Raw genomic sequence first — 19,298 nt, forward strand, 5'->3', positions numbered from 1 at the left:
GTTTATTTTTAAATAATGGAAGACACAGCTGCTTACAACTCTTAAATGAAATAATTTAATAATTCTCGACATTAAAAACAGCAATTTTTATTTTGTAAGAAACTTGTATTGTACAATGTGTAATGCGCATTAGGTATACTGTATAAGGTTTCCTAACTATAACAACTATATGGTAGTCACATATTAGTGATGGACACTTATCTACTCCTTTACTCCTTCATTCATCAAGACAGTTTGCTTACATTCTAAAAAATTAAACTTGCTGTTATGTGCATTCATTGTATTTTTATGAATGGACTTAAATGGAGGGAAAACATTTTAGCGCTTAAAGTCATACTTTTCTAACTCAGCAGATTGCCACTAACACTATCATAAAATAAAACCCAAGAGCTGTGTGGGACCTGCAGTATAAAATATGTGAGAATGTCATCCATGTGGCTGTGACTGTGGTTGTTTTGTCTGTTAGCAGGATGCAGATGCAGTTTCACATGTCTTTTTCAGTGAATGCTGGAGGAACTACGGCCATGTATACAACAAAGAGCACATGAGGACACACAGACATACACACATACACACAAATAAAAACTGATAGCAAGACTTTCAAAAACTTTCCACATAGCAATCATTATTATTTGTCATGAATTATGTTGGCAACATACAATACTTTGGGCGTGGGTCTTAACATTAAAGACAAAGTTATTTCAAGGAATCTGAAGATTTATTAGCAGACCAATAAAGCCAAGCTAACAGCTCTATGAGGTTGAACTGTGCTTTGAGCTAAATGCTAACTTCAGCATCACGCTTACATACTCACAATTACAATGTTAACATGTTAATGTTTAGTGGGAAGTGTATAACATGGCCTCCTTAGTTTAGCGTGCCAACATTTGGTAATAAGCACAAAAAAGAAAGTAGAGCTGATGCTGATAGGAGTGTCAATTGTTTTGCAGGTATTTGGATAAAGTAAAAGTTGGTGATTTTCTATATTTTTCTTATTGTCAACAAATCTGATGTGCAGAGCCAAACCAACAATGAGCTCATCCTACTTACAAGTATTATGTGTGTATCCACAGCCTGATATATTGTATTCCTCTGTACCGTGGACCTTAAAAACACGCCAATGAGCCACACTGTTGCACTGGTTGCCCCCGAAGATTACGGTCACAGTCTCCAAAGACTAATAACAACGATCACATTTTCGGTCTCCGGAGAGCAAATCTGTGTAAGGCAGATGCCAGTGTGTTTTCTGTATTTCTAAACACATTAATGCCATATCCCTTAAGGGATCACCAAAGTTGTTACAATTCATCCTCACGATGTATGTCTGTACAGTCTGGCAATCCATTAAATAGTTGTTGAGAAAAATTAGGGAATAGCCAGCGACATTCATATCAATCCTTCCAATAGTTGAGATATTTCAGTCTAGACCATAGTGGTGGACTAACTGGCCATCATTTTCCTCCATAGAGCCACACTGCAAGAGTGGCTAAAAAACTTGACTACTACTTTATGTTTGATCATTTATTTCATAAATCAGTCATTGGAAGTACATCACACACAATATCTGTCCAAAACACTTGTTTATAACAAATCAGTAGTTCAATAAAAGAAAAGAATAATTGACAACAGGGAATCAACCTCTAAAAGTTATAGAGCTGGTAACTGATATTTTCAAATCATGAACAACTGAGTCACTCAAGACATAACTACACCTGAACTTTACATTTGGTTATTGAAGTAAATTAAAACATACTATGATCCAAATTTGGTACATTTTGCTTTGGTGTATGAAAACCGCAATTTTTTTCCAAACCTTGCAAAGTATGGCCACTGGCTCCAGGTGTTATGAAATGAGTAACCTCCATGACCTTTAAATGCATAATGTGCACGTCTCTGATCTGTTATCTGCATTTCAAAACTAAAGATATGCTAACAAAGCAAACAATTTAGTTGACTCAGAAACTTACTTATCATCTCCCTACAGAAGTTTCCTCATTTATAAGGTGGAATGATTACAATCACAATCAATCAAATGAGAATCTGAAACTTCATACCATACTGGTGATACTGTGTACTGTGTTCTGTATCTAGGACTTGACCAACTGGGGACCTAAAATCCCCAGCTGATTGTGGTGACTTCCCCCTTCCTGCTTACTATTTATTTACTCCAACAAAATGTAGTGAGGGCTGGGTGGAAGCCCAACATGGTCACAGATGGTTAAATGTCTTTACTACTTGATTTACTGCATAATCACAGGTTTAACTTTCCTAAAACCATCTGTCCTGCTACAGCATAGGGGAGATAATTTATCTGTTTTAATCTACTAAAGTAACTGACATAGTGCATTTAACTTAATTTTAGGTTGCTTCACAAGATCCATAACAGTCTTATTCTGAGGAAAAAGAGAAAATAAACTACATGTCTTAATGTCATTTGAGGTATGACCGTGCTCAGGTCCCTACGTATACTTTATTATTAAAGGGTCTGTGGTGGTTTTTATTTTTCTTATAGTCAACAAATCCCATGAGATAACCAAATCCCATGACAATAATCTGATACAGATTATTCCTCTTTGCCATTGAAATCCATTATTGTCCAGAAACTATTAAAAACACATGAGTGAGCCACAGTGTTGCACTGGACGACATGTTCCTTTGTTATAAGCAGGGAGCAGCAGTTTACTTTGACTCAGTTACACATACACTGTTCTGCTGCCATAAATACTCAGTATTAAACGTGTTAATCTGCAACTGAAAATAGTCCCCTACAAATGCACTATTTACTCCTGTTTCAGTAACGTTTGCTAAAAACTACAGTGTCCAGCTGTTGTAGCATTTTTCTTTTAAAATGAAAGTATGCTGTATATTTGTGACTCAAGATTTATATCTTCAGTAGAAATCAGTTGAACTGGGGCTGAGTGCCACAGATAGGGTAGAGAAGACAAAGTATTTAGAAATCGACTACAACATTGTTGGTTTTGGTCTTTTCATGGGACTTGTTGACAGTAAGAAAAATATAGAAAATTGCTAGCCATGTTCTTTTAAGTAAACATTTCATATAGCCTTAGTGCAATCATATTAATTATATAATTATAGGGTTTAAAATGTGTATTTATCTCAGCTTAAGTAAAGTTAAGATTTGAAGTGATGTTTAAACAGAATTTATTGCCATCTCTCTTTATGTTGCAGTTTGTCTTGTAATGCAAGTGCTGATGTTCAAAATTTGGCCCAAGTGCTTATTTTTTTCACTTTATTACAATGTGGAAATAGTCTTAATATTACAAAAACTATCATCATTATGATAATGTTTTATTATTTTTATAATCCTGAATACTTTTTTTCTGTAAATGGTGCACTGGCTACTCACTACAGAACAAACTAACCGGCAAGGTCTGACCAGTTCACCAAAGGCTATGCAAGCTGCTGCCAGTCATGCATTATAATGATGTTATTGAGATAATTCTGCCAGACTTTGGTCAACATTACAACACAAATGTTATGGGATTTCCTCTGTGTTTTCTTATTCAGAAATTAATCATTTCTACCAGACCCATGTGATCTGTCTCAGTGTTCTGGTCCAAAATGGCCACCATTAGAGTGTGTTCAGGTGGTGCTCTGCTCCTCTGTCACACGGTTGGAACAGTAGTCCTGGATACCTGGTGGTGGAGAGAGGACAGGCATGTGACGATGATGATAATGGTAGTTTTGATTAACTTGATTTCCAAGAACACATACAAATATGCTTGCTATTACAGATCATTGTGTGTGTTTGTTGCCCTTTTATTCACTGCCTGCAAGAGCATTGAGTAAATCATGTGATCCAAACCACATTTGATTTGTCAACTTTAATCTTCAGTACAGTTATTGAATTTCAATACAACTCCTCTGCTTCCGCTTTAGTCAACTACTTCTTTTTTTGTAAAATGATCACTTCTCCTTTCATTGCAATTAAACGGGAATTGGATCATCAAGTAAATCGTCTTGTCATCAAAAAATGATAATGGACTTCGCTGGAAGCCGGAATACATCCATGTGTGCGTTTAACTTCCTTACTCAAGAATGTAACTAGATCCGTAACATGACGTTCGTTAGCAACAGGATGAAAATAGACAGTCTTCTTAGGAACACTTACTCTGCACAATTCTCTGGTAGGCTTCAGCCGCAGGAGAGTCTGGTATTTCGTTAAGGAAAGACCTGCCCTCGTCACAGCTTCGTGCTATCCTTGGGTCTAGGGGTACCTTGCCTAACAGAGGCAGATTTAGATTGGCACACATTTGCTCAGCGCCCCCGCTAGTGGGAGGGAAGATCTGCGACGTGTTCTGAAAGAGAGAGGGACAAAGCAAAATATGAGTTATGCGTGCATTTTCAAATATATATAATAGGGTCAGTTGAAGTTGTGTGATTCCTACAGTATCTGTTTTATGAAAAACTTCCTTTTCATACAACATATTTGTGTAGAGTTCATTTACATACAGCTGTCCACCGTGTTAAATCACCTGAAAAAGATCAGGTTGCTACAAAATAACCACACACATCTCTACCGACATTAGACAGGTCTGTTTATAACCAGGTTTTCTGTCTGTTTAAGGAACTTAAAAACAAGAGGAAAAACACGTATGATGTAACCATTTACAACGGGAAATACATTAGAATCAAAACTGTCATAGCGTTGGATTGATACAATCACATGAACGATTACACCAAACTATTCTTTTTATCTACACCATCTGCCGCCATCATCTTGTCAGTCAGTTGACCTTGACAACAAATGAAGTGTGAACATAGTTTGAGGTGTTATAAAACACCACATACAGCACAGTAACACAAACTGCATTACAGGAACACACAAAATGAAACTTATGTACAGCCCCAGTACATGCTGGAAAGCATTCCCGCACATCTAATCTACAGTATCTTAACCTCCTTGTTCGTGATGTTTAATGTGTTAATCTTTCTCATTTGTCCACAACACATAACTCCACATCAAGGCTAACGGGCCTTTAAATGGGATGTGGTTGACCATATATGACATATTCTGAGGTACATTTCTATACGCAAACAAGCCTGCACGCGCAAAAGAAAATGGGTATAGAGCAGGTGAGATTTATTGTTCTCTATCTTTGCATAAAGTTTTATGGCTGTTTGTGTTTGATGAATATCAATTTTATTGTTTGCACAAGCAGTACATAAATGTCTTGATAACAAGAAGGCAATTAGGCCACTGGTTTATACAGTATCATGTTTCTTTGAGAAACAAAGGCTCAATCTACAGTGTTTTCCACTACTTTTAGTTGCCAAACTGAAGCTGTTTTTTTTACTTTAAAGGTTTAGTTTTTAATTCATGGTCTTTAAACATAAGGGGAGAAACAGTTTGCATTTTCTTACATTAAAAGAATGCTACATGTGTCTCTTCCCGTGAGATGGGGCAGACATCAGACTTTCAGTAGAAAATAAGTTGCAGGAGGGAGTGATTAGAATCACTTCAGGAACAAGTCGGAAAATCTGCATGTGTAGGATTGGAAAATAAAACCTGTGCAGACCTTCAATGTGAATTACTTGGTTTGTTTCGACTGCCACCAATCCTTGCCTTGTGTGCATATATGTAGTCCTTTCTTTAATGTTTTTTTTTTTTTTTAACATGTAAAGCAGCCTCAAAGGCTGCTGCTACTTCCAGGTTGGGTTTAGTGGTGATCCTGATTGGAGTGGCACCTGGTCCAGCACTCCAATCCACCAATAAATGCCTGGCCAGCCTGTCGGTTGGCGCAGCTCAGATATTGTAAACAGCTCGATGCTGTGCCTCTTGTTGTTGTTTTTAAGAGTGTAGATATCTATTGCTGTAAAACTAATATGAGGCACTCATTACCTGGGCATGAAGCCAGGTGTAGTTCCGCTGACCACTGATTGCACACACTTAGCATTCCTGAGTGGTGCTGTTCTTATTGTACTTATGTTTTTTTCAATCCACTAAAAACTAGGTCTAGACAGTGAGGTTTTATTTGCAGTTTTGTTTCATTGTGTTAGTTTTAGCTCAAGTTTAGAAGTCCCCTTTTGGTTATATTTGGTTTTTGGTTTGAACAGCATCCACAGGCCCTTCTTCTTTGGTAGTTTGCCTCTTGTGTTTGTGTATTTTTGAAACAATCCAATTTCTTGTTAATCACTAACTTTGTCTTAACAAAGATCCATGGTTTAATATTGCCTCCCTTTCCAAGCTGAGTTGTGACATGGTTGATCATGGTGATCTCAATGGTGCCATGAGTTAATAGTTTAAGATTAAAGGTGATGACAGAGAGCAGGCCAGCTTCAGAGCTTCTTAATTATGATTGCTTAGCTGTGACATTCGCTGGTCTATCATGTCTGTCTACCCTGTTACAGGTTGACTCACAACTTCCTCTTTGCTGTGCTTACATGTTTGTTTGGTCTGTCTGCCCTAGAGGTTAGATTAGAGGTTAGATATACTTTCGATTTTTATTACTGCACCTGAGCCCTTCTCTACTTTCTACTTTGTTGCTTCATGCAGCTTAAAAGAAAGCTAAAACACACTGCTAACTTGGATGAAATCTGTACTCTGTTTATAATTGCTGTCATGATTTTTACTAGGGATGCACAATATTATCGGCATGTCATCGGTATCGGCTGATAAAAGCTCTAAAATGAAATATCGGCATCGATCATTTCTGCCGCTTATGAGAGGCCGTCTCCTCCCCCGCCCGACTGTGCTTCCCTCCACAAAATGTTTCAACCTGACGGTCCCGGTGCTTCCTCCGCAGGCTCCACTTCACTCAAGCTGCCCGTCAGACCCGCTGCTTCTTCCCACTTTAACTCAGTGCTCTGGTTGGATCCACGTGCAGAGCTGGGGCTAACGTTAGCTGGGAGGCTAGCAGAGGCTAGCTGGCTGTGCTCCGCTAGCCTCTCAGCTAACGTTAGCCTCGGCTCTCCATGTGGATCCAGCCAAAACACCAAGCCCCGGTTTGTTATTCAGGGAAAAAGTGGGAAGAAGCAGCGGGTCTGACAGGCAGCTTGAGTGAAGTGGAGCCTGCGGAGGAAGCACCGGGACCGTCAGGGAGAAACAGTCCGTTGAGGGGCTGCTAAGTTCAGCTGCACAGATAGGAAACACGTCAGCTGACAGGATGTACCACTCTGTTTGGGGGGAAAAAAAAACTTTGGTTTTTATTGGCAGTTGGCCACCAGCCAGAGCAGGTCGTCTACTAATCAGAAGATCAGCAGTTCGATTCCCGGCTCCTCCAGTCCGCATGTGGGCAAGATACTTAACCCCGAATTGCTCCTGATGGCTGTGCCATCAGTGTGTGAATGTGTATGAATGACTAGATCTCCTCTGATGGGCAGGTTGGGACCTTGCATGGTAGCCCCTGTACCATTCAGCGTATGAATGTGTGTGAATGGGTGACTGTGATTCGTAGTGTAAAAAAAAGGCACTTTGAGTGGTCAAAAGACTAGAAAGGCGCTATACAAGTACAGTCCATTTACCATTTAACTCAATGAAAATTCTACTGCCCGACCCACCTGGCAGATTCATTAAAGTTTTAAGGCTTCCTAAATTCTTCCCTCATATATTGTCTTTCTTGGTCATACTTAGTACAATCTATGCTTGCATGCATAATAGTCTCCTCAGCCATCTGGAAAAAAATATGTGCATATATCGGTATCGGCAATCGGCCACAGTGAGTTGGAAATATCGGCATATTGGATATCGGCAAAAAATCCAATATCGTGCCACCCTAATTTTTACATCAGTTTTAACATCAGCCTAGTGGGTACTGTGTTCGAGTGTATTTGTATATTCAGTATGTGAGAGAGAAAGTCAGTTTGCATCACTGTGTATGCACATCTGCTAGTGACCTTGCATTTAGGACAGACGAAGCCACTCATGTTCTCTACCACTCCGATGATAGGCAGCTTGACCTTCTGACAGAACCGGATCTCTTTTCGCACGTCTTGCAACGACACCTCCTAGAAAGAGAAACAGAAAGACGGAGAGAGAAAGGCAAAGCAAGAGAAGAGTGGGGCAGAGGGCGCCACAGAAGACGAGAGGAGAGACAGAACGGAAACACCAGACACCAGAGAAAAGAACAAAAGATAAAGGATTTGTATATATTGTTATCTGTTCTCTGCCAACTGCTATCATGTTTCTCTTGAGCAAAGCAGTGAGCCTCGACAAACTGAGCAGCCCACATATGTCAATGTGTGGAAAAACTCTTAAAATATCAAGAGCTCGGCAACTTGATATTACATAGACTGACTTCTCTTTTCTGGGTAATTCCCACCTCGTGTGTGGTTAGTTTTGGTTAAGTGAGAGCTGATGGAATGAGGAAATGAATCCACTGCTGTCTGACCTCACAAGTCCAGTCTAAAATAAATATTAGGAAGTGTTTGTTTAGTGTGAGATTTAACAGAGGAGTACAGTACACAGCTCTATACAAACAATGGACAGGGACAAGACGATACAACCTATTGTGACACACTGTCAGTAAGTTTGTTTAAAAAAAGGTTATTGTGGAAACTTATTTCGTTCAAACTCTTCTCCAAGATTTTTTTTTTCAGTTTTTCATTACTGCTTATCCTCTAGAGGGTCATGGGGGAGCTGGAACCAATCTCAACTGACGTTGGGCGAGAGGTGGGATACACCCTGGACAGGTTGCCAGCCAATCACAGGGCTGACATATAGTAAAGAGACAGACAACTATTCATACTCACATTCACACCATACCTAAGCTGCATGTTTTTGGTCTGTGGGAGGAAGCTGCAGTACCCAGAGAGAACCATGCAGGCACGAGGAGAACATGTAAACAATGATAATCTTAACATGTGACTTCTAGCCACTGCTAATGTTAGATTCTACTTGATATAATACACAAGACCTCCAATATGGCTCCAACTGGGTGCAAGTCAGGAGAAAAACAAACAAACAAAAAAAAAAAACAACACCTCTGTGCATATTCAATAGTGTAATCAATATTAGGTCAGAGAGCAGGACAGCTGATGTGTGTCTGTGTATATCAAAAAGGGACACCACAGATCCATGATCATAGCTAGCATTTACTTTATTGTCAACATAATGCCACCTGGGTTATGAGCTTCTTAAATCTATCACACAAAAAGTTTCACATCATTTTTGGCTCTTCCTACAGTGTCAACACGTGGTAATGGTGGTGTGGTGATGTTTATGCGAATAAAACCCTTTGGTTAAGGTTTGGAAAAAATGCTTACATGCATAGGGGGATATACGCACTTAGTAATAGTTAATTTGAGGGGCAACAATTTCTCTGAACATGTCTCGTGCGCTTTGATTTCCCAGAATTACTTTCCACCAGCCCCCTAAAACAGGTGCATCATTTAAACATGTGGGTAGAGAGGGACTGGTGACAGTCACATTACTAGTGTGGGGGGCGGGGGGGTTTCCAGCTCAGATAATATCAGATCCAATCAAAACTGCATTTATTCTCTGTTTGTGAATAATGAAAGCTCTAGTAAGAAGCTCTATTTAATTCGTGGTAACTGACAACAAAACTTGATCTTTACTGGCAATTCTTTAGATATCCACAAACGTTCTTGGCTTTAAATGTGCCATTATAGCTGTGCAGGGCATCTTTCAATAAAACACTGACCACAAAGAGGCAGAGATAGTAATTCCCTCATGAAGAGTAGCACTGAATAGACCACTGCATGATACAATGCAGCTGCTACGATGTTGCATTCTGAGTAAAAGGGGTGCTCTCATTCCCTGTCTGTTAATAGTGTGAGTCTGTTATTTTCACTGTTATTATTAGTCACTAGTGTGATACAAATACCACCAACGAAGCAACAACTCCAGGCTGCTGTTTATACTTCACTGACTGAAGTATAAACGGTCAAAGCAGCTGGAGTGAAAGTAGACACAGACTTCTGATACATTACCAGTATTTGAGGATGGAATTCCCCTTTATAGCAGTGTTTTTTCGATCCTGGTCCTGGGGCACCCCTACCCTTCATGTTTTAGGCCGTATTCACACTAAATCAGGTGTTGCGGCGCACCATTGCTGGATTGAGCGGTGGTGTGGGCATGTTTGTGCTTTTTTAAAATGAGTCAGGAAGCTGACAGCAAAACCTTACTTTACTTTTAATTGTAACAAACACAGCTCTGATCAGTCTGTTTGCCGGCTGTGATTGGCCATCACAGCATGACGTCGGGTTGCACTTCTCCAAAACTTTACTCTGGATCAACTTTCTCGCTGCGGGCTGGTGTGTCTGATTTGGTGTGAATACGGTCATAGATGTTTCCATGCGCTAACACACCAATTCAAATGAATGGGTATTTTATCAGGCTTCTGCAGAGCTTGATGATGAGCTGATCATTTGAATTAGGTGTGTTGGAAGAGAGGAACATCTAAAACATGCAGGGCATGGGTGCCCCAGGACCAGGATTAAAAAACAGTGCTTTACAGTCAGGACAGCTTAAACATGTTGTGGTAAAGGTGGTGTAAATGTTATTATTGTTAAGTATATAACTGTTGAACATGTTTGTGTGTGTGTGTACCTGTGGTGTGGTGATGATGACAGCACCATCGACGTGGGTGGAGCTTAGGTACTGGACAATTGACAGGTGCTCATCAGACGTGCCAGGGGGCGTGTCCACGATGAGATAGTCCAGTTCCCCCCAATCAACATCCCTCAGAAACTGCTTGATCATTCCTGATTGGACACAAAATCCACACAAGTAAATAATTTAACTTTATATACTGTATATACACACACACACACACACACACACACACACACACACACACACACATACCATTCTTCTTGGGTCCCCTCCAGATCACAGCATCATCAGGGCTACCGAGCAGGAAGCCAATGGACATGACAGCAAGGTTGTCGTCCACATACTGGAACACAAACACACACACACACACACACACACACACACACACACACACACACACACACACACACACACATTTTAACTTACAATATATGAGATTTCTTCAAAGAAATAAACATTTTTCAAAAAGCAGCATCGTTTCAATTGACTCACCACAGGAGACCAGCCTGACCCACTCTGGTGAACCTGGGCACAAGAAAACTGATTACTAACCTGCTCTGACGTCTGTGTTTCTGGTAAAATGATACAAGGTCTCTACATTCAAATACCTCTGTGTATTTCTGTTTCCGGATAGGCAGCTTGACCTTCTGACAGAACCGGATCTCTTTTCGCACGTCTTGCAACGACACCTCCTAGAAAGAGAAACAGAAAGACGGAGAGAGAAAGGCAAAGCAAGAGAAGAGTGGGGCAGAGGGCGCCACAGAAGACGAGAGGAGAGACAGAACGGAAACACCAGACACCAGAGAAAAGAACAAAAGATAAAGGATTTGTATATATTGTTATCTGTTCTCTGCCAACTGCTATCATGTTTCTCTTGAGCAAAGCAGTGAGCCTCGACAAACTGAGCAGCCCACATATGTCAATGTGTGGAAAAACTCTTAAAATATCAAGAGCTCGGCAACTTGATATTACATAGACTGACTTCTCTTTTCTGGGTAATTCCCACCTCGTGTGTGGTTAGTTTTGGTTAAGTGAGAGCTGATGGAATGAGGAAATGAATCCACTGCTGTCTGACCTCACAAGTCCAGTCTAAAATAAATATTAGGAAGTGTTTGTTTAGTGTGAGATTTAACAGAGGAGTACAGTACACAGCTCTATACAAACAATGGACAGGGACAAGACGATACAACCTATTGTGACACACTGTCAGTAAGTTTGTTTAAAAAAAGGTTATTGTGGAAACTTATTTCGTTCAAACTCTTCTCCAAGATTTTTTTTTTCAGTTTTTCATTACTGCTTATCCTCTAGAGGGTCATGGGGGAGCTGGAACCAATCTCAACTGACGTTGGGCGAGAGGTGGGATACACCCTGGACAGGTTGCCAGCCAATCACAGGGCTGACATATAGTAAAGAGACAGACAACTATTCATACTCACATTCACACCATACCTAAGCTGCATGTTTTTGGTCTGTGGGAGGAAGCTGCAGTACCCAGAGAGAACCATGCAGGCACGAGGAGAACATGTAAACAATGATAATCTTAACATGTGACTTCTAGCCACTGCTAATGTTAGATTCTACTTGATATAATACACAAGACCTCCAATATGGCTCCAACTGGGTGCAAGTCAGGAGAAAAACAAACAAACAAAAAAAAAAAACAACACCTCTGTGCATATTCAATAGTGTAATCAATATTAGGTCAGAGAGCAGGACAGCTGATGTGTGTCTGTGTATATCAAAAAGGGACACCACAGATCCATGATCATAGCTAGCATTTACTTTATTGTCAACATAATGCCACCTGGGTTATGAGCTTCTTAAATCTATCACACAAAAAGTTTCACATCATTTTTGGCTCTTCCTACAGTGTCAACACGTGGTAATGGTGGTGTGGTGATGTTTATGCGAATAAAACCCTTTGGTTAAGGTTTGGAAAAAATGCTTACATGCATAGGGGGATATACGCACTTAGTAATAGTTAATTTGAGGGGCAACAATTTCTCTGAACATGTCTCGTGCGCTTTGATTTCCCAGAATTACTTTCCACCAGCCCCCTAAAACAGGTGCATCATTTAAACATGTGGGTAGAGAGGGACTGGTGACAGTCACATTACTAGTGTGGGGGGCGGGGGGGTTTCCAGCTCAGATAATATCAGATCCAATCAAAACTGCATTTATTCTCTGTTTGTGAATAATGAAAGCTCTAGTAAGAAGCTCTATTTAATTCGTGGTAACTGACAACAAAACTTGATCTTTACTGGCAATTCTTTAGATATCCACAAACGTTCTTGGCTTTAAATGTGCCATTATAGCTGTGCAGGGCATCTTTCAATAAAACACTGACCACAAAGAGGCAGAGATAGTAATTCCCTCATGAAGAGTAGCACTGAATAGACCACTGCATGATACAATGCAGCTGCTACGATGTTGCATTCTGAGTAAAAGGGGTGCTCTCATTCCCTGTCTGTTAATAGTGTGAGTCTGTTATTTTCACTGTTATTATTAGTCACTAGTGTGATACAAATACCACCAACGAAGCAACAACTCCAGGCTGCTGTTTATACTTCACTGACTGAAGTATAAACGGTCAAAGCAGCTGGAGTGAAAGTAGACACAGACTTCTGATACATTACCAGTATTTGAGGATGGAATTCCCCTTTATAGCAGTGTTTTTTCGATCCTGGTCCTGGGGCACCCCTACCCTTCATGTTTTAGGCCGTATTCACACTAAATCAGGTGTTGCGGCGCACCATTGCTGGATTGAGCGGTGGTGTGGGCATGTTTGTGCTTTTTTAAAATGAGTCAGGAAGCTGACAGCAAAACCTTACTTTACTTTTAATTGTAACAAACACAGCTCTGATCAGTCTGTTTGCCGGCTGTGATTGGCCATCACAGCATGACGTCGGGTTGCACTTCTCCAAAACTTTACTCTGGATCAACTTTCTCGCTGCGGGCTGGTGTGTCTGATTTGGTGTGAATACGGTCATAGATGTTTCCATGCGCTAACACACCAATTCAAATGAATGGGTATTTTATCAGGCTTCTGCAGAGCTTGATGATGAGCTGATCATTTGAATTAGGTGTGTTGGAAGAGAGGAACATCTAAAACATGCAGGGCATGGGTGCCCCAGGACCAGGATTAAAAAACAGTGCTTTACAGTCAGGACAGCTTAAACATGTTGTGGTAAAGGTGGTGTAAATGTTATTATTGTTAAGTATATAACTGTTGAACATGTTTGTGTGTGTGTGTACCTGTGGTGTGGTGATGATGACAGCACCATCGACGTGGGTGGAGCTTAGGTACTGGACAATTGACAGGTGCTCATCAGACGTGCCAGGGGGCGTGTCCACGATGAGATAGTCCAGTTCCCCCCAATCAACATCCCTCAGAAACTGCTTGATCATTCCTGATTGGACACAAAATCCACACAAGTAAATAATTTAACTTTATATACTGTATATACACACACACACACACACACACACACACACACACACACACACACATACCATTCTTCTTGGGTCCCCTCCAGATCACAGCATCATCAGGGCTACCGAGCAGGAAGCCAATGGACATGACAGCAAGGTTGTCGTCCACATACTGGAACACAAACACACACACACACACACACACACACACACACACACACACACACACACACACACACACACACATTTTAACTTACAATATATGAGATTTCTTCAAAGAAATAAACATTTTTCAAAAAGCAGCATCGTTTCAATTGACTCACCACAGGAGACCAGCCTGACCCACTCTGGTGAACCTGGGCACAAGAAAACTGATTACTAACCTGCTCTGACGTCTGTGTTTCTGGTAAAATGATACAAGGTCTCTACATTCAAATACCTCTGTGTATTTCTGTTTCCATTTCTTAACATTCTTACTTGTTCTCCTTCTAAGCCCATGATCCTAGGAATGGATGGACCGCAGATATCTACATCCAGCAGGGCAACCTAAAAACGGAGAAAGCAGAAGAAACAGTCTGTTTGGCAACCATATCACTAACTGCGGAGGAAAGAATTTAGAAATACCACTGGAACAATATGGGCTACAATGAATGTTTTATCAATTTGAATAGTGTAGTTGCACTTTTGACTAAAATATATTTTTATCAAATGTAGATCATATCATGGAACATTTTGCCCCTACAATAATAAATACTTCAAAATCAAAAACTTCAATAATCTATTTTTTTTATTTTTATTTTATTTTATTTTATTTCACACATATAAAGATAAAACACATGAATGAAATATAAAAAGTAAAATCAATAAAAGTAATCTATAAAATATCTTATATCTTATCTTCTAATAGGAATCAGTCTCATACTACAGCTATGTTTTTTTCTGACATATCCTCAGGTGACTGTCTGCAGTATATCAGATTGAAGTTACACCTCAGATATGATGACCTCTAGTGGCCTTTAAGTGATTTGCAGGGGACACAGCAAAGATATAGATTTAAACAGGAACAATAAATAAGAAATAAACAATAATAAGAAAGATCTATGCTCCTCATCAAGTCGCTCCCATCATCTAACACTCCCCACTGTAGCCTCTCACCTCCATCCATATGGAAGTAAACATGTCTATGCATGGGCACCTGGTTATGTTTTAAAATGAGGGAGCAAACTTGGACAGATACATAATTGGTGGGGAGGTCTGAGGATCCTCCCACAGAAAAACAATTGTAATTTAAAACAAATTTCCTGTCATTTCCACACCACCTAATCTCTAAACAGCCACCTGCACTAGTCTAGATTAGTTAGATTGAGGGTACTAGTATAAAATTGGGTGGATCAGGACAGGAAATGATTATTAGAAGAATGGCTATTTCATATTTGAAATGTTTTTCATCCCATCCAACCCTGCTCCACCTGAGAAACGGCCTACGCTAACCTGAGGCCTGTACTACCAAGCAGGATTTGGGGTTAGCAAGGTAACTTCAGGTTTAACTCTGGGTTTTCAGTCCTACGACGCTGGTTCACTTCTTACCGGGGTTCATCACCATGGTAACTTATACTGAACAGCTATCCTGCTCCGGAGAAGGTTAACTTGAGAAGTTGAGATCACAACCTGTCAACACACCGACCACTAACCAATCAGATCACTGGGAGAAAGAGTCATCATTCCAACAGGATCCCAACATGGACAAAAGTCCTGAGTTTACAATAAAGTGACAAGTAAAAAAGAGCAATATATATTTTAATAGGTCAGTGGAAACATTTCATTGTTCCAGGCTTTCTATTTCCACTCTGGTTTTAAAACAGAGCTTCTAACAAACAGAGAGATCATTTACGACACTAATTACGTAATGATGATTTTAGCTGCATTTTAATAGTATAAAGTTTATTTATCCCCGGAGTGAAGCTGACAGTGTGGATGATTTTACTCTCTGATCTCATCACTGCTGCTTAGAATAACATCAGACAACTGTGTGATGATAACTGGAAATAAAAACGAAATATTGTCTTTTATCAGAATAATAATCCACACACTGTTATTGGCTTCCATGATTATAAATGCAACATTTCAGTGAGATAGACCTCATCAGTCATTAACTACTTTTACACTCTTTGCTTCAGTAGCAGAAACAGTCTGGCATTACTTTTAAGTTTCTTTTTTTATGTGACATATTCAGAATGGTTTCTTCATCATCCAGCTAAATAGCAAGAAAATCTCTTTGTACTTAAGTCATATATAATAATTTCTACATGTATTTTGAGCCGTAGCCTACTTTTAATATGTGGAAATTATTGCTAGTGTTTCTACATCTTCTTATTCTGTTGTATGATTACAGGCTGTCATTTACATTGCACTTCGCTGAATATGACTTTTTGCTGTCTCTTGAATAGAAGTTTTCCACAGGCACTTGGTATCACCTTTTCATCTCATATCATGAAGTACTTCATTCATGGTTCTGATGATGTCACTCGTAATTAACAACCCCGCCTCTTTCACACGTACGTGCTCATAGCTAGATAGCAAAACCCCGGGATGACTGAGCAGGTTGATAACCAGCTTTGTAGTACTGGTTATCTGGACGGCCAACGTTAGGTTCAGTGAAGCCAGATAACGAAAAGATATCCTGGGTATGTTGAAGTTGCTTCGTAGTACAGGCCCCTGGTGTGCTGAGCTCAGAGTTACACTGACTTGAGCCTGGTGTGGTGAAGCAGGATCTCTTATTTGCCGTAAGATTTGAGAGATTAATTTGAGAGAGATTAGTGCGTGTTGGCAACCCTGCAAAATGTAAAATCATGTATGACTCACTGCTGCATGGTGCTGCTCTGTCTTATCTGTCTGTGTGCTGTTAGTGATCTCTTTTCGCGCTGCAACATTTTCAGTTATGAATGTGTTTTTCACTGTATGAGAAAATAGATGTGTGATGTGACAGTGTGTGAAAAGTGTCTCACGCTCAATACGTGAGAGTTGGCAGCTCAGAGTAATTATGTGTAATTCTGAGTTTAAACAAATAGCTTAGTAGCCCTAATGGTTTTGTCTTTTGAACAACCAGCTGGTGGCTCTGTGGTTTGCAAAACATTACCTCCTTTGTGCTGTCACTTGCCAAGGCGTGGGCCAGGTGAGCGCTGAATGTACTCTTCCCCACTCCTCCTTTTCCAGACAGCACAAGGATCTTGTGTTTGACTGTTGACAGCTTCACTCCGATCTCTGCTATGGCTGGAAATGAGACAGATAGAGGATGTGAAGGATAGAGACGGGCTATCGGGTGTTATAAATCTTGGTGTCACAAAAACGCTGATGGACAAATATGGGTTTTTGTCAAGTCGCAATGTACAATTGTCATAATATCATGATGTGATAACAGTCTTACCAGGGTCAGGGGCCTTGGTAGCTCCAGAAGCACACAGTTTCTGGTTGGGACAGCCCTGGCATGATGCAGACTTCCCTGCTTGCTCACTCTGTGTACCTGGGCAGTCTGAAAGCATTAAACATGGGTGTCAACAGTGTTTTATCAAGCACCTGAGTCCATTAATCAATGTGCTGGCTTTATCAGAGTAACATAAAAAGATCGGAGCCCAATACGTTTTCTGGGCTTGGGCTTCAACCCCTCTGCCATTACAAACTCATGCTGTGCAGTAAGGTTGGGCGATATGGACAAAATCAAATATCACAATATTTTTGACCAAATAACTCAATATTGATATTGCAACAATATTGTAGGAATGACTATTGGTGCTTTCATAAAATATTTACAAAATGAGATTTTTGATAAATAATCATCAGTAATGTGGATATAATGACTAAGTGGGTAAAGGCAAATAATAGAACAGCTTGAACAGTCTGGTAAACATCACTATATTGTAATGCAGCCATTAAAACCAGAAAAAGACAACACTTACATCACAATAGAACAATATTATGCTATCCAAGACGATATCTAGTCTTGAATCACAATATTGATAAAATATTGATATATTGCTCAGCCCTACTGTGCAGCCTAACTTTGACGAACCCACACTTTGACTTTATTTTAGATTCTAGTGGAGATGTCAGTGTTACCAAATGTACCAACACATCCCGGCTAAATTTTCGGTAAATATGTATAAAATGTAACAATATTTGAATAATATTTCCATGTGTTGGAGTTGTGTAGCATTACAAACTACGGAGTCTTGAGTTTGAATATTTTACTCAGTGTTTAATATAGAGATGCATGTGGCGATTTTAAAAACGATAAAGCTCTTTAAAGGGGGGAATTAAAGTAAAGTGGAAGTTTAGGGGTTTAAGTGTGGTTCTGGCATGAAGAAACAGGGATAAGTTTACTACCATAACACACAACAACATGCAGGAGTAAGAAACTCGGACACGACTGCGTCACTATGACTCAGCTAAATTTCTGGGACTATCATGCTGAAATTTATGACACAAATACATTCAGCCATGTTTAAGTAGCCTTGTCTAATAATGTCTTATTCACGTAAGACCAATTTCTGCAATGACATTAACACGCTGACACTTTATAACTGTTCAAATGAAATAATTTGAGTGAACAAGCGATTTCTGTTCGGTTTTAACCAACAGGTGCCAGCACTACAAATCCCTGTGGATATTTAGTAAATGATACCTTGCTGGTATCTTAAAAACCTTGAAAACAGGAAAAAATGCAAGTATATTATCGTCAACAACAGCAGAAAGCTGCTTAACAGTAGCAGTGAGAGAGGTAAATATTAGCGTTTGATTAAAAACACGCCACATCCTCACAGTAAAGACAATATTATAAAACACTACATCGCAAAGCAGCCAAAGTATATTGTAGTGGAGGTAAGTCCAAAAGTAAGTTTGAAAACTCACGTTCTGGTGCATTATCTGGTACGTCTCCCATCTTTGCAACAGTGTCCTTTCGTTAAACTCGTCCCCTTTCGAAGGTTCCGGGTAAGCACAAGATCAAACTTAAAATGCGCAGTTTGTACATTTCAAGTCACCATATTTGTGTCTGTGGCCCAGTACCAGAGTTAACCCTGTCCTAAACAATGAACAGTTACAGGCTTGAGTTTGCATCGCATGTGTTTTCATTCAGCGGCGAAAATTCCTATATAAATATATAGAGAGAATATATATTCAGTTGAACAGGGGTTAGTTTTGTTGCCATGTTCGATCAATTCTGGCAAAAATGTCCAAAGTTGTTCTTGTGGAATTCTTCAAAAATATTATATACGTGTATATTGAAAGTACACAAAAATGTATAAATAGACGCCCATCTTCAGCGTGTGTACTG

General features: G+C 39.8%; 1 protein-coding gene across 1 annotated transcript; it reads right to left on the bottom strand.

Annotated features, from left to right (window-relative positions):
* Positions 1-1,506: 1,506 nt before the first annotated feature.
* nubp1 (nucleotide binding protein 1 (MinD homolog, E. coli)) lies at positions 1,507-19,036 on the bottom strand. The gene is made up of 10 exons (XM_044331167.1): positions 18,875-19,036; positions 17,394-17,498; positions 17,106-17,239; positions 14,447-14,515; positions 14,293-14,325; positions 14,051-14,141; positions 13,793-13,947; positions 7,858-7,968; positions 4,133-4,319; positions 1,507-3,656 (listed from the first exon to the last, which is right to left on the bottom strand). The coding sequence occupies exons 1-10, from the start codon at positions 18,903-18,905 to the stop codon at positions 3,604-3,606; spliced, it is 969 nt and encodes a 322-aa protein (XP_044187102.1). The 5' UTR covers positions 18,906-19,036; the 3' UTR covers positions 1,507-3,603.
* Between the last annotated feature and the right edge of the window lie 262 nt (positions 19,037-19,298).

The sequence above is a fragment of the Thunnus albacares genome, chromosome 17 (assembly GCF_914725855.1).
Source record: "Thunnus albacares chromosome 17, fThuAlb1.1, whole genome shotgun sequence".
NCBI lineage: Eukaryota > Metazoa > Chordata > Actinopteri > Scombriformes > Scombridae > Thunnus > Thunnus albacares.